Source organism: Pyxicephalus adspersus, chromosome 1 (genome assembly GCF_032062135.1).
Source record: "Pyxicephalus adspersus chromosome 1, UCB_Pads_2.0, whole genome shotgun sequence".
Classification (NCBI taxonomy): Eukaryota; Metazoa; Chordata; class Amphibia; order Anura; family Pyxicephalidae; genus Pyxicephalus; species Pyxicephalus adspersus.
Genome location: NC_092858.1, coordinates 87,950,143 through 87,966,190, shown reverse-complemented (window position 1 = coordinate 87,966,190; position 16,048 = coordinate 87,950,143). Strand labels below are relative to the sequence as shown.

Below are 16,048 nucleotides of genomic sequence, written 5' to 3'. Positions count from 1 at the left end.
TATCCAGGGTGGAGAACCATACACCTTTAAGCCCCTCCCACCGATGCAATGATTGCAATAGTATACATTGTAATAAGCCCTTGTTTTTAGACTTTGCAAAACTTCATATTTTGTGTTTTCCGCCATGTGGTATTTTGTTAATATCAAGAACCTTCTATGGTCCTTCCTAGGAGTACAGTATTGTAATAGTATTTATTTCATATACAGTGACTTATTGATTCTTTCATTTTTTTATTGCAGTTCCAGAAAGCAATGTGGAAGGCTGGTACAAGGAAATGATTGGTGGTGATAAGTCTTCTTTTCTGCAGCCATCCCTTAGCTATTGTAATATTCATCATGCAGTGCGTTATCAGCAACATAGTGGCCTGCGCCTGAGGATTAAACAGGCCTTTGGACTTGAAGGTAAATTATACCTTGATTAAACTAAAAATTATTATACATTTTTTTCTACTTCATATGTGGATCTTAATGTCTTGGGTTTGTATGTTGGCACTCTACATAGTGGCCTCAATACGAAGTGCCTAAACAAAGTTATTTATATTATTATCATAGATTGTTACCTTCATGTGATTTCCAAGTGATATTATAATTGTGACAGAATGTATATGTAATGTTTAGGAAAGTTCATAAGGGGTATTACTTTTTACCCAGATCCCTGATTTATAGGTGTCTGATCCCATAGGTCAAGTTAGGGTTTTGTTGTGTTGGCTGAATTTCAACAGGTGGTTTTAGTTCTATGAGCCAAGTGTTCCGAATAGAATGTTTGGGTTTACAGCTGTCAACATAGTGTTTATTTTTTTATTTAAATAAATAAAATAACTTTTCAGGGTCTGGGGGTGTCTAAAGATGAGATCCTAGGGGCTGGCTGGATGCTAAAACACAAATGTTTAATTTTATTAGTAAATGAAAAAGAGAGATAGAGAAGAATAAAAAAAGGGAGGTGGACGGGGTCTGTGGATAAGGAAGGGAGTATAGGGTTGAGAAAAAAAGAAGATATGGAGAATGAGAAAAATGAAAAAGACAGGATTCTGCCCTGCTCTGGGCCACCAGAGTCTAAAGACTGGAAAAGTGACTATGAGGGGCTCAACAAGGGAGACAGGAGTTCCAAAGCCTGATGTAGCTCAAGGTATTTTGTAGCATTCTGAAAATGAACCCAGTAAAACTAGATGACACCAAGTCCTCCATGGCCATGATGTCATTCACACACCCAAACCATTGGAATAATGACTCTATAAAATTATAAATGTTTTTTTATCTGCATTGTAGGACTAACCACATTGTATTTGAGCTTTTTAGGTTCCTTACCATTCAGTGGTTCCTTTTTTATGTACATTACAACTAATTGGATGTTGGACATTTGTTATTTTACCTGCACTTCACCCGTTGTTTCTAGGAAAATGAGATTGCTGGAGGTTACTGAAATATTGCCTCCAACTTTCTTTCCTTTCGTAATATATGCTTCATATTGACTTGGTTTGAATACACATATATTGTTAATTGTATGCATAGGCCAGATAATATTATGATATTTCTCTTTCTATTACACTTCATTAGTGGAAGGTCTTTATATCAATGCATTTGCTAGAATTCTAAAGGGAGCCCAGAGTATACAGTTACCTGAATTGCCACAAAACTGGGGAGGAGACGAGAAATTTCTGACAAGACAGCATGATTTCACCAGCCTACAAACCTCACCAAAGTGGACAGATCCTTCAGTGGTATGTGGCAGAATTGTGGCATCTTCATCCCTGATGGCATGTTTGAATCTACATATTATTAATTTTGCTTTGTGGGGAAAAAATATGTTTGATGCTCTTACTAAATACCTGTCAAATACCCCATTAACCTCCCTGGCGGTATGAATAATGAGGATTTTTAAATGTAAAAGGCAATACTTAAAAATCCTTATTATTTTAAATTTCCCGCCTGGTCCTGCCCTCTAGCCTAAGACCCGCAAGCAGATGCCCGGCAGGCATCTGCTTCCCCTGGTCTCTGGTCCCCAGCATTCACATGCCGCGAAACACGTCGGGGTTGAGTATATGTAGCTACCAATCTGTATAGAAGACAGGAAACACCCCCTTGACTAACTTAATGGGGTGTGAAAACCAATTGTCATACGTACTTATATGTATGTGAATTGCATTTATAATTGATTGTATGAATTTCCCAAAGCTTAATACAATCTTGATCATATAAAAATATGTTGAAAAAAGTCCATAGTTTTCATGGGGGTAATCATTATTAAGAAGAAGAAAACATGCTCGCTGATATTTTAAATTTTAAATGGTGCTATGATATAGGATTATTCAATATACTATTAAGGTTTGCAATACATTGTATTTTAGTCCAGTAAGACAAATAATTTATTTGATAATATAATACAACTATTTTTGAACAAAACTCCTCCTACTATGATCCTAAAAATGAAAGCTCTTTATAAGAACGTTTACAGTGTGGCACAGCATTTATATTAGGATCAATTTATTCAAAAAGTTTAACACTCTCATGTCACAGGTAAAGTTTCTAGCATTGGACACCTGCAGAAAGTACTAGATTATATAGTATGTATTTTGTATGTGTACCAAAATATTCATTTGTGTCTTTCTACTGCTGAGCACAAAGCCAACACAGCAATTTTTTGCAAAATTACAAAATTGCAAAATTGTCTAAAAATCTTCATCACACCAGCTAGTGCAACCGACATAACATTTCCTATACCAAAAATGTATTTTTGTTGTGAATTGAATTTACATACATGTTTCCTTATACTTTTTATTGATCTGCGTTTATACACTCTTTTAACACATTCCTGCATGTGGTCTTTGTCTCCGTCAATAGAACATCTTCAAATGTCATATTCTTAAAATCTTTTCCTTGGCATTTAGCACCAAATAATAGCAGGAGAACAATACCATTTCCACATGATTAGGTTTTAGTTGTTAAGGGAACTTAGCAAACAGAAATCACATAGGTTCGAACTGCTTCCTTAAATACAATTGTAAGGTTAACTAGCAGTTTTGATGTTTGTGCCACACCAGCTCTGTTGAAGACAATCTTATGCTTTTTATATACATTCAGAATACTATTTCAATGATTGCCTTTTATCTGTAAGACTCTAACTCCAAGTCCTCTGTCTGTCTATTGCAACCCCTATTCATTTTACAGCGCTGTGTAATATGTTGGCACCATATAAATCCTGTTTATTTTTATTATTATTATTTAGTTTAATATTTTATTAATAATAAAATACAGGTAGACTGAGTCTGTTCTCTTTGAAGGGTTTTCTTTTTATTTTCTTCTTTCACAATTGGAAAAACAATCTTAACATTAATTTCTATGAAAGTCCATTAACTAAATGTTGAAAATTTGATATGCTTTTTAAACTTATGCATATAACAGTAAGTGCTAGTTTAGCGTGACATTCAAAAAATGAATATATCTACATTACAATATAAATATACAATTTTGCTATTTGGTCAAAATAACTGTAAGGGAACAGGTGTAATCTCTGTGTTTTAACAGTAACAGGTAATGATAACTAGTCTGCAACTTATTATACAAATACCTACAATTATTATGCTGCAAAGTACTTAAATGGTTAACCGTACTTTAGTATATTATGGGATTCTAGTTCCTCTGACAGCTCAGTGTCCTTGGATAAAGATAACCCACTCTGAGAACTAGTTCTTATGTTGTTTTCCATAATAACTGCAAGTACACTGATATTCTCTGTTAAATCCCACCAAATCCCACCTTTTGCATGTAACCTTACCTTTATTAAGCTGGGCTATTCCATCATCTTAATTGCCAAAGAACATGACCATAGTGGTATAAATCTTGGCAACTTTGTGATATAGAAGATAAATGTGTCATTGTATACCAGTGGCTAATTGGCAGTGCAATTAAAGTTAGCCATTTTGCTACCTCAAACAAGGAAACAACTAACCAAAGCTGAGTACATTCATTGTTTAACATCTTCTTATTATAAGCCTATGGCAAAAGGACTTGCCTGAAACTTTTTCTACATAATCTCATAATTCCAATGCAATCTTCCTTCCACAATAAATGTCATAAAAATTCTGCTGACATTTCTGAGCTTGAATCAAAGATCATTCCACTATGTTTAGACTGAAAAAAATCAGTCTGCTGTGTGGGGCAAGCAGTAATGCTAATATTAGTTTTTATCATTTAGGCAAACATTAAAAGCTTTTGTAAAATTGTAGATTATACTTGACTGTACATAACTTAAGTTTGTTTTTTAATTTAGTATTAGTAGAGTATAAAATCTGAGTGCCATACTTTCTAAAGAAGATTATGTCCAGAGCTAATTACAATTAATATTTGCAATGTTACAATTAAACTAATAAAATAGGGACTAATAAAAACTTAGTTTTCCTTACAACAAAAGAACATGGACTTAATAACCTCCCTCTGATTGAGAAGTCAGTTTGTTTAAACACATCTACCTAGAACAGGCAATGCACTCCCCAGTGCACTGTATTGATTGTTTCATTTACAAAGTGAACTGCAATATCCATTAGTGAGTATATTTTATATTTGTCAGGTCACATGCAGAATTATATCTTGAAGAAGATTTTTTTGTTTTGGTTTTCAGTGGAAAATACTTCCAGATTTACAGTTTCCAAAGGGATTCTAAATTTAGAGTAAAGTAATTACTTGTTTCCTTTGCTCCTGCTATGCTATGAAGAATTGATGCTACTTCTGTTTCTAAAAAGACAGTAACTAACTTTATACTAAAAATGGATTATAAGTAATAAAATACTACTGTACAGACAGACTACTTATATAGCATGCAGACATTTTTTCCTTTAGATGTATAGACAAAATAAACTATATCTGGTATGTAGACAAATCTAAGGATTCAGGTCTGGTTCCAAACCTAGACGTAAATAATTGCTGAAAGCATTACAAAGTGATAAAATAATCTGATAACATTCAATATTAGTCATGCATGTACCAATTGCTCTGAAGATGTTACCATATTTATACTATACCAGGTCTACTTTTACTTTGCATGGTACAAACATTTCTATTTGTGGCAAGAATGAGTTCCATCTCTCTCTCTCTCTCTCTCTCTCTATATATATATATATACATGTATCTTAATGACATAGCAAAATGACTTTTTTTTAGGTGCTGCATCCTTATTTGGATGATAACAGTGTACTTCTAGTCCAACTTTTTGGTATGGCTGCCACTTATGTCCCTCATACTAGCCGTGATGAGCGTGGTCGTGTGATATCTAAAAATGGGCAAGAGCTTGAACTTCAGCCTATACTGGGTTGGACTGTTTTCTCCTTGTTTGACAGGTAAATTTTAAACATTTTTTTCACAATTGATTAACTATACATGTATTCTCTTTTAAAATTATATACAAATATGTTTAATACAGAACATTTTTATAATATTGTTACTTTATATATAGAAATTTAATACTACTCATAATACTGTATGTCCAATTGTTTTCATAATTGGTGACTTGTTGTTATGGAATATACTACAAACCCATTTAATTTTTTTTAACCCAATTTTCTCAATCTGTAAGTGCAGTATTCACTTACTGTCTATTCATTTTTAGAAAATACAAGTGAAGCAGATCTGTCCTGCTGCTGGGCAGTTTCACACTGATGTATCCTCTGTAGTATCCTATTTCTTGTAGTAAAACCCTTGATTATGCTTCTTGTGTCTGGTATATTTGGGCCCAATCTTGTTCAATAACATTTTGCTGCCGTACCATCTGTTTTTTTAATTCATTGATGGACTACTGCTGCATGTAAAATAATTAAAAAATAATTTTTAAAAAACAAAATTGTAATGGAAAAATGCAATTTTTGACCTCTTCAAACAAATTTACCCTACTAGATTTGTACGTACCTACAAAAATTGCAGTATCAGTATTCAAATATTTTCTCTTGAAAACACTGGAAGTATCCGAATGCCCTCTTTGGCAATATATTCTTTCAATTGTTGATATGAAATATATTGACAATTAGCAGGGCCATATTAGGACACCTGAGTGCCCAGATTGCATTTGGTAGGATGCCACATGGTCCTCCAAAGCAACATCTCAATCTTGATACAGTCATGACCATGTCCTTCCTCACTCCCTGCCTTCCTCAAGCCCAGTTCATCCCTAAACACAATTTCTGTGAATGCTACTATTCCCTAGGAAGCAAAATGAAACACAGATATACAGTATAACACTTGGGAACGAATTTATTTTAGTTAGATCTTACACTTGTTTTTTACAAATTTTTGGGAATCTAGAAATTACCCGTTTTTTGCAATCACATCCAGTTTTTACGATACAGAGTACCCTCCATTTTTGTCAAAAAACATACAAATTTACATACAATGGGAAAAAAATGAAATAACTTGAATGTACTGTTTATTTAAATTTCTTTTTTTTTTTTACAGTAAAACTTTTGAAAATTAACCAGGTAAGTGGTTAAGGTAAAAATGTATGCTTATAGCTTTTCCTATTCCTGGAGTGTTCAGTGTTAGGACAATCCCGCCGGATGCTCCAGCAATAGTTAGCTATCATATGTACATCCTATCTACCCTGATACCATCCTTCCATGACCTTCAAATCGTAATGGAATTGTTCACCTTGCTCATCACTGACTGCAGCAAGGTTTTCCAGGAAGATAGAAAGATGGCTATGCAGAAAATGCACCTTGATGATCATATTGCAACCAAGTATTTTGTAGCTCTCCAAGAGTTTCTGGAAAATGTCTCTGTAATTTTTTGCTTGTGTGTTTCCAAGAAAGTTCTTGACAATGGCTTTGAATGATAATCAAGCATTTTTTTGGACTTCTGACATTGTCCTGATGAAATGTTCATCTTTGATGGGCTGCCGAATCTGTGGACCATCAAACACACCTGTCTTTATTTTTTTAAATGACAGGCTAGGAAGTTCCAAAATGAGTTACTTGAAACAGTCTCCTTCAGTTGGCAAAGCTTTAACAAACTGCTTCATCAGACCTAGTTTCATGTGCAGAGGCGGGAATACAATATTCTTTCTATCAACAAATGGCTCATGGAGAATGTTTGATTCACCTGGTTTTAGGGCAGATCTTGGAGGCCAATTACTTTCCACCAAATGCCTCCCACAAGCTCTGCTGTCCCCCACGCACAGATAACAGGGATACTTGGTGTATCCGCGTTGCTTACCAAGATGGAAGTATACAATTTTAAGGTCAACACAGATGACCCAATTGTGTTGGTGATATTGAAACAACTCAATGGATCTCTTTATGTCTGCAAATTCTTCACAAGGAGAAACTGAATTGCCATTTGGAACTGACCCAAATATATTGCTATTGTGAAGGAGGACACACTATAAGCTCCGCTTTGAGCTATCAATGAATAGTCGCCATTCAGTTGAGGTATAGATTGGAATTCCCAATTCCTCCATTAAACCAGGTATGTTATGGCAATATACAAAGCCACTGTCAGTTCCAAAGTACTGAAAAAATGCAATTTCTCTGGTTCGAAAGTATGATACCTTTGTTCCTTTTTCAAGTACGTTTTTCTCTCGCAGTCTTTATGCTAGGAGTTCTGAAGCCTTCTTCGATAGTCCCAAATCATGTTCCAAATCACTCAACCCATGCTGATCAAATCCCTTATGAACAGAGTCCTCTTCAATTTCAAACTCTTTATCATTCTCATCTAGTTCATCACCATAATCATGTTCTTCAAGAGAGGGTAGTGTAACGAAAACCGGCACTGGGATTTCATCTGAATGAGCCACTGGGTGTATAGCCAATGGTAGACTATATATCCTGAAGTTTTCACCATACCAAAGTAACAGTCACTGAAATGATCTCCTGGCTCTCGCCAAACCATAGGTATACCAAATGGCATATTATCACCCTATGTGTTCCCTTTGTCCACATCTGTAAACCCTCGACACACTGTTTGCACACCTTATGAGGGACCCAAGACTTATCTTGATCACCAAGTTTAACTTTGAAATATGCCAAAAAGGCTTGCTCTACAAATGTGCTGATGTTTGGCCTTTGACTTGGAATGGTGAAACTGCCACAGATATAACAAAATGAATCAGGGTTGTTTAGGCACTTACGACGAGAAACAGCAGAGCCAGACATGATCTGAAAGAAAGGCAAATACATGTGTAAGTATAAAAATAAATTTTGCCTATTCACTTCGTAGAGCAGCGCACAACCTCTGACCACACTGTCTTGCGTGTAAATGAATAGCCCATACAAATCCACGCTACAGTAATTGCATTAATATAGGCGATAGAGAAAAAAACTGACGTGATAGAGGAAAACTAACTGCACTTTCAGAATTAGCATACCTATTTTAGTGTAAATAAGCTTGTAAATTGAAGTAAACAAAAAATTTGTTCAAATTTGTTCCCCAGTGTAATAGGTCCCATAATAACTCTGCTAGAAACATATACACAGATATACAAACAGTGCAATACTAAAACTGACTGAAACATGCCACAGATATACAGTCTGTCCTAAACTGAAAAGTGTGCATTTATGTACCATACTAACACCACCAGGAACATTTTCACATACTGCATATGATCATTAACATACTGACACCGCTAGAAATATGTGCAAAAGTTTACAATCAGTACCATACTGCCATGGTCAGAAGCACTGTAGGCTTTGTGCTGCAAAGGGTGTATTCCCAAACTTGGCACACAGACAAAAGTTAAAAAATCTCACTATGGGTACTCACACACAGTTTAGTATGATTAAAACTTGACAACAAAGGGGTAACGTGTGAAGGAGGGCATAAACCTTAACCTGCTTTTATACCAAAAATCCAACCCCAAAAAGAGACTGACAATTTCAAATGCCACCATTTTTACAAATACAGTCATAGGTTTTTTGGAGAAGGATAGGCATACTGTATGTGCAGAAACATACCTACCCTGATTTTAGAAAATAAAGGCTTCTTTCAGTTATTGGCCACATACTTTTTCACATTACTAGATATGACTACATTAATTTCATATTATTTACAGCTTGTCCAGGGTACGTGAAATAAAGTCTACCCCTTTGGTTCCAAACAAAGGGTATTGCTATTGGGTACCAGCAATTGTGTTGAAATCAAGCCCTGGAAAAATTTTATACCTTATTTTACTGGTCCCTATTGTGTCAACAGAGTATAATTTAACTGCAAACATTATGGCTTTTAGGTGTTCTTCATCTCTGTATGTATTTGTTGGAGAATGTAATTTCTGATGTATTAAGTATGAAGGTATTTTTCTCATGTTTAATTGAAAACTTTAAATATACATTCTGATTTTTAGTCACTAATACTTGCCATACCATTTATAAAATTCTTGCCACAGCAGTTTGCTAACTAATAGATAAAGGCTGAGAAGTCAAGACCAGTTTTCAAAATTGCTATTTGTGCATAGCAAATCTGTTACGTTTTTATTTATCTGTGCAAGATACTTTTCAACAGCAATAATCAAATGCAGTTTTTCTTTTAACTAAGTACATCTTTTAAATGTTCTTTTTCTGTACTTTAGGATAATATTAGTAATAAATGTCTGTCTTGTAAATGACCAAACAAGTGTTTGAGAAGACAGCTTACTGTCACACAACTAACACCCAATACCAGGCCGCATTAGGGGGCAAATTGTGCACAGTCTGAACAATTAGGACACTGTGACACAGTGATTAACCAGGAGAATCACTTTAAAAGATGTGCACCATTCAAATATTTTATTACTCGCAGTACCATGCTGATTCCACACATCACTGCTAATGGTAAGCTTTGAAAATTCTAACTGACTTGGCATAAATGGTAGGTTTTTAGTACCTAAAAGGGTTAAACAAGTTAGGCTTTACTTTAATGGAGACTGAGCCTGCAGGAAGTGTACTGAAGATCTCTGCTGTCAGGAGGTGTCTTTGATGTAATGAGATGAGAAGATAATCATCAGGAACACTAAAAGTGACAAGATAATAACTATAAGCAACAAATGTTTTTTTGTTACTTGCACAACTCTCTCATAAGCAGGATATAATCAAACAATACAATATGGCTACCTTTAGCAGTAGTGTAGGATAAAAAAAGTTGGGAATGGTCTTTTTTCACTAAGATAATAATACCTTGGGACAATTCTATGTAGGATAATTATATAGGCAATGAGGACTTGAAACAAAGGTTTTTGTTGGATGTTATGTTAGATCAGTCCCAAACTTTTTAACGTGGGGGAACCCCTTGCAATTAATATTAGGTCTTTAGGGAACCCCTGCTATAATTACTATTTCCAAAGGCTACAGTACATTGGCCTGCAGGTCAGTGGAAAGAATGCCTCCTAAATGTCTCAACATTGGGAAGAATGTCACCCTGTCACAGAATGTCACAGATAGCCAAAAAAAGATCATTAATGCCAATGGTAATTGATCTGATTTTTTTTAACTGCTCTTTCAAAAGACATTAAATTAATGGCATCCCTGTACCAGTCAGAATTGTGGTAAAAGATTGTGTATGTTCAGAATCATCCACTGTTCTGTAAATCTTGTGACCACTTTTAGCAAACATAACTTTTGCCTCCTTTCCTGTATTAAACATTTAACAGAAGATATGGCAGAGTCTGTGTACTCTTGCCCAGATAAGTAGCACTAGCTGGGCAAGACATACACAGACTATTTTCCAACATTCACTTTTTTTCTCTGGATATATAACACTGTTTCATATGAAATTTTTTTTAAACTGAATTTTTATTGAGTTTTAAATATGAACAAAAGGAAACATAGCAATACAGCGTGAGATCAATATACGTAGAACAAAACAAGTTCAGTCAAGATATATGTCCATATCCAGAAGTAGCAATGTTACTGTCAAATTATGTAGAATCCAGAAAGTAACATACAGTCCCATACAGTATTGCTGAAAACAAACATAGGTATAATAATCACAGAACACACAAATAAAAATAAACAAATTACAATAACAACAATAAGAGATAGAGGAGGGGGTGAGGGGGCATTAGTAATAGAATCCGCCAAAGTCAATTATCACAACTGCTCCCTAGACCTGATATTGGGAGTAGTAGGTGTTCCAGGGTTCCCAAATCAGTTCAATTTCTATACTTTGTTTTGTAGAAGGGCTGAAAGATATTCCATCAAACAAACATCTTGGACACGGGTATGTAAATCTCCCACAGAGGGCGGGTAATTGGATTTCCATCCTGCAGAAATCAGAGTATGGGCCGCTACTAAAATATGACAAAAAGTTTACTGGCAAGCTTGGGGATTCCTGTAAAGGGTAGTCCCAATAAATGTTTAGGCAGATCTAATAAGATCTGTTGTTGGGTCACATCTTTAGGCAGCTTGTGTACAGCGTCTCAATAACTCTGAATAATGGGACAATACCAGAAAATATGTTCCAGGGTCCCGCATGGTCAGCAAATAGGGTCCACAGTGGGAAACAACTTGTGCAATACATCTGGTGTATAGTACCATCTAAATATAATTATGTATAAGTTTTCTTTGTATAAAGTACAAATCGAACTTTTATGTGCAGCTTCCCAAATATCTGACCACTCACCATTATCCAAAGTACGACCTAAGGTAGATTCCCATGTAACTATATATGCAAAAGTACTAGAAGCCTTTTGTATAGATACATGGAGGACGCGGTAGAATGAAGAAATAAGACCTTTAGTATAGGGACCACCCATACATATTCTTTCAAAAGAGGTGACTTCTGTGAACCTGAACTTCTGGGTTAGGGAAAGGGAATAGTGTCTTATCTGCAGGTACACAAAAATGTAAGTTTGTAGGAGATCAAATTTAGCCTGAAGTTCCAAGAAAGAGAACAACCTATTCTCCACAGGATGTAGGATATCCCTAAAATGGAATAGCCCCCTCTCCCTCCAGGGCTGCCACATCCCCCTGGTAAGACTATCGGGCAGCAATGGGTTGTGGTTAATGGTTGTCAGTACCGAAGCAGGAGAGGAGAAACAATATTTATTCGCCAAAGGGTTCCTCGTAAAAATCATTTGGGAGAGCATATGCTTATCTGCCAGTAGAAGGTAGGAATTCCATAGCATCACATTCGGATGGATCGGAACAATCCAAAATTCCTCCAGTTCTCTACAAATATTAGGGGAGGATAAAGTGGTCCAAGAAGGTAAATAACGTAAAGCGGCCACCACATATTTAATCAAGTCAGGAGCCCCCAGACCTTAAAACTCCCTTGGTGTACAAACTACTGAATAGAAAGTCTGTGCCACTTATGTGCCCAAATTATTTTAAAAAACGCCAGCCTATAACTTTTTTAGGGCCTGGACAGGAACCTGTACTGGCAGAGTCTCAAATAAATATAGGAGCTTAGGCAGGAGCATCATTTTTACAGACGCTACACGTCCCAGGAGCGATAATGGGTGTACTTTTCACTGGTTTAGGTAATTGTATAGCTCCTGAAACAGTGGGGGAAAGTTTTGGGAATACAATTGGGTTTATGTAGCCGTAATTTGGGTACCTTAATACCCGATTTCTCGCCACATAAAAGTGTACTTGTCCCGTAATGCTGAGAGTTGCAAAGCTGGTAAATGTAGGGGTAAAGCTCTCATTTTTGAGGAATTCACTTTATTGCCCGAAATTACGCAAAAAAATGGAGCTCAGCCCCATTCGGGTGGGTAATAATGGGTTGTGTTATCGTGAGAAGCACATCGAAATCTTGTAGGAGGATCCTTTCACCCAGACACCCTGGATATCTGGGTTACTCCTTATTTTAGCAGCCAAAAGCTCGAAACATAGAGCAATAAGAAGGGGGGACAGGGGACAACCCTTTCACGTCCCATTTTTTTTATAGAAAATTGCATAGAAGAGGCATGAGGCAACTTAACAGAGGCTGTAGGGCTTCTATAGAGAGACCGAATCGCTCTAAGAAAGGGTCCTTAATGCGAGTGTGGAAAACATAAATGGCTAGCTAATGCAGTCAAATGCTTTCTCCGTTCATATGAAATTTTGACCTCATACTACTAATAAATCAGTTATGGTTAGCTCGGTTGAGATCTGTAAAGTTTAGTATGTTTAATTACATACCCTAATCAAATTACAACAGTTGCCTGAAAAAGACGTTGTTTTTCTCTTCCATTTAATTTTTTGAATTTTTAATGCTTGGCAACCAGTATAAGGTGAAAGTATAAGGTTTTTGAAAGCCTATAACCAGTTAAATTGTATACCTTTTCCTACCATTAATGATCCTATTCCTTATAATCAACATGACCTAACCTGATATTTTTTTGGGTTCCTTCAGTTTAAAGCGAACCTATCACCAATATTTTTACAATACATGAGAGGGTAGACAACTCTTTTATTTATAAAAAAAAAAGAAAAAAAAAGGTGAAGCTCCTCCACTCCTGTCTTGATTGCCACGTTTATCAAGACAGAATGGGAGTGCAGACCCTTCTGGGATACCTTTTACACCCCAGGAGGCTTTTGCCTTCTCCTTCTGTGCATGCCCAAGATTGATGCTGGAGGGGGAAATAAATGCCGATCTCACACATGCGCACCAGTACATCTGCAATCTTTTTTTCCCCTTTAACATCACCCGATCTTACACTGCGCAGTCGCGAGATCGGGTGACGTAGCCAGAACAATGAAGAAGACAGAGAAAGATGCAAAGGAGGAATTCAGGAAGTGGAACACAATTAAGGAAAGCTACAGAGGGATCGAGGGATCTGGGGAATTATACACTGCTGTATGGCCAACAGTAAACTTTCCAAGATAGGCTCAGAAACATTCTCTATCCACTCCACTTTGCTTGAGCCTCTTATACTTTTATTGCTCTATTGTGCCCAGCTGTTTGCTCACTAATATTTCCAGCCTGGATAGTTGCAGTGGGTGGGGGTGTCCTTACCACTGAGGAGCCAGCAAACTTCTGCAGTGAGCTGCTGCTGTTTATTTTACTCAATTTGACTCAAGTTGACTTTCCAATTTGCCAGGTATGCGCTTGAAGCCCCTCTTTTCTCCTTTGAACACCACGGCATACAATAGGTGTTTGACACAAACAGGACAATTATGATTTCTCTCTGCACTGTGGCAAGGTACTGTCTGAAGGTCTCCCTTTCTTTTGCTTCATTTTGTCAGTGGTCGCCTCAAATTCACCTGTACAAATGTACTCCTGAGGAAGCTGTTTCTAGTATAACTGTAAATGCATTAGGCAGTGTCCGGCTACATCATTGCTTGCTTTTAAACAAATTTAGAAGACTTTTTGTTACATTTGGTATTGCGTTTATTCATTCTGTTAATCATGTTAATTTATTGCAAACATCTGATAGAGAAAAGATAACAGATTAAACCTTCCAAAGAAATAAACACATCAAAAATGCTTTTTATACTTTGACCAATGGAATATACACCAACTATAGGTGAAGCATGCTAGGAACAAAAAAGAAATAAACAACAAACATACTCAGGGTGGTTCCTGCTTGTGACCAGCCCCATGACTGGTAAAGGCATGCTTAGTTTCATGACTAGGGTCAATGAGAAAGGACGAATGGTCCAAGCTGGTATTCACTCTTTATGTGCTAGAATTTCAATTTTTTTTAAAATTAAAAAAAATTTAAAATAACAGCTGGATGGGTAACAATTTAAGTATCACAGATCTTTGCAATTTCCACAGACCATGCATCAGTTCCATGCATTTCCTTGCTATGGCAAGTTCAGCTGTTAAAGTTTTTCCCTGTGTTACTGCTGCATATGGGGATATCCTCCGAGGTCCCATTACAGTGTCCCCATACAGACATTCTGGTCGAAGGTGATCTGATGTCCCCTGTACTTTATGTTCAACTTTCTAGCAATCCTTGGGGATCTCTTATATGAAGAAATTTAATAATCTCTATGGAAATAATAGTTTTGGCTCTCTTTGCTAATGACATAACAGGGGTGGACAATAAGCAAGCAGACAGCAAGGCAGCTAAGTTAGATCAGGAAGAGTGATACCTTCTACTGGAAGTGTTTCACCAGATTTGTCATCGCTGTGCCACATTGTATGCAGAGGTGATTCACCTGTTGTCTGCTACTCAACCCTGATCTTCTTTCCCATTTGTCAATATTCATCCTGCTTTAGAATTGCTTAATTTAAAGGCATAGCTATTGAAAACTAGGTCTTGTGTTTAAAAGGATACTAACCCTTACTAAAAGTAGGCTGTTCATCTATATTTCATGGCCCACTAAAAAGACCACTGATAAAGCCTAGATGGAAGCTTCTATTAATTTTAGGGAAGTTAACCAAAGAATCACAGACACAATGATAAATGAGAAAACCATACTATACTTAACATAATCGATACTGAGAGATTATGTAAGCTGAAATTGCTAGACTAATTCTAAAAAATATGTTATTTGCCTGGATGTAAAGCTGATCTGTGGATTTCAGTTAACTGCAGTTGTGTACTGCTGAGCACCTGAGCTCTATACTCATTCTGGGTCAGGGATTCAGATGTATTAAATGCAAAGCAGTTGAATACCAACCAGGCAAAGCTGTATATTTTCAAACTGGACAGAAAATTAGAAAGCCATGTTTCAAAGACATATATAAATATATTAGTCAAATAAAGAATTTTGTTACATTTTGCCAATAACAGACCAAAAACCAAATCAAATCAAAACTGTTGCATTTTAAGGTAACATTGGAAAATGGTAAATAATACATTTTTGCTTTAAACAACACAAGCTGCATGCTGTTGATTTTAGAAAACATGTATACTAGTTTTAGGAATGTAAAAATAAAAACACTTTCATGTTCTCTTACATTGTGAGACTAACAAAAAGTATGTATGCAGATAGTGCTTGAATCTTGGGCAGTACACTCTAGTTTCCTCTCACATTCCAAAAACATGTAGTTAGGTTAATTGGCTTTCACTCATAATTGACCTTAGACTGTATTAAAGACATACGGTAGGGACATTAGATTGTGAGCCCCTTTGAGGGACAGCTAGTTACATGACTATGGATTTTGTACAGCGCTGAGTAATATGTTGGTGCTATATAAATATTGTGTAATAATAATATCGGAA

General features: G+C 36.2%; 1 protein-coding gene across 1 annotated transcript in view; it reads left to right on the top strand.

Moving 5' to 3' along the window:
• LOC140328020 (uncharacterized) overlaps nt 1-16,048 on the top strand; it is a 57,047-nt gene that overhangs the window by 4,417 nt on the left and 36,582 nt on the right. The window contains exons 3-5 of the mRNA XM_072407351.1: nt 241-402; nt 1,555-1,718; nt 5,155-5,330. Coding sequence (XP_072263452.1) covers nt 241-402; nt 1,555-1,718; nt 5,155-5,330 — 502 coding nt within the window. The remainder of the gene's footprint in view (nt 1-240; nt 403-1,554; nt 1,719-5,154; nt 5,331-16,048) is intronic.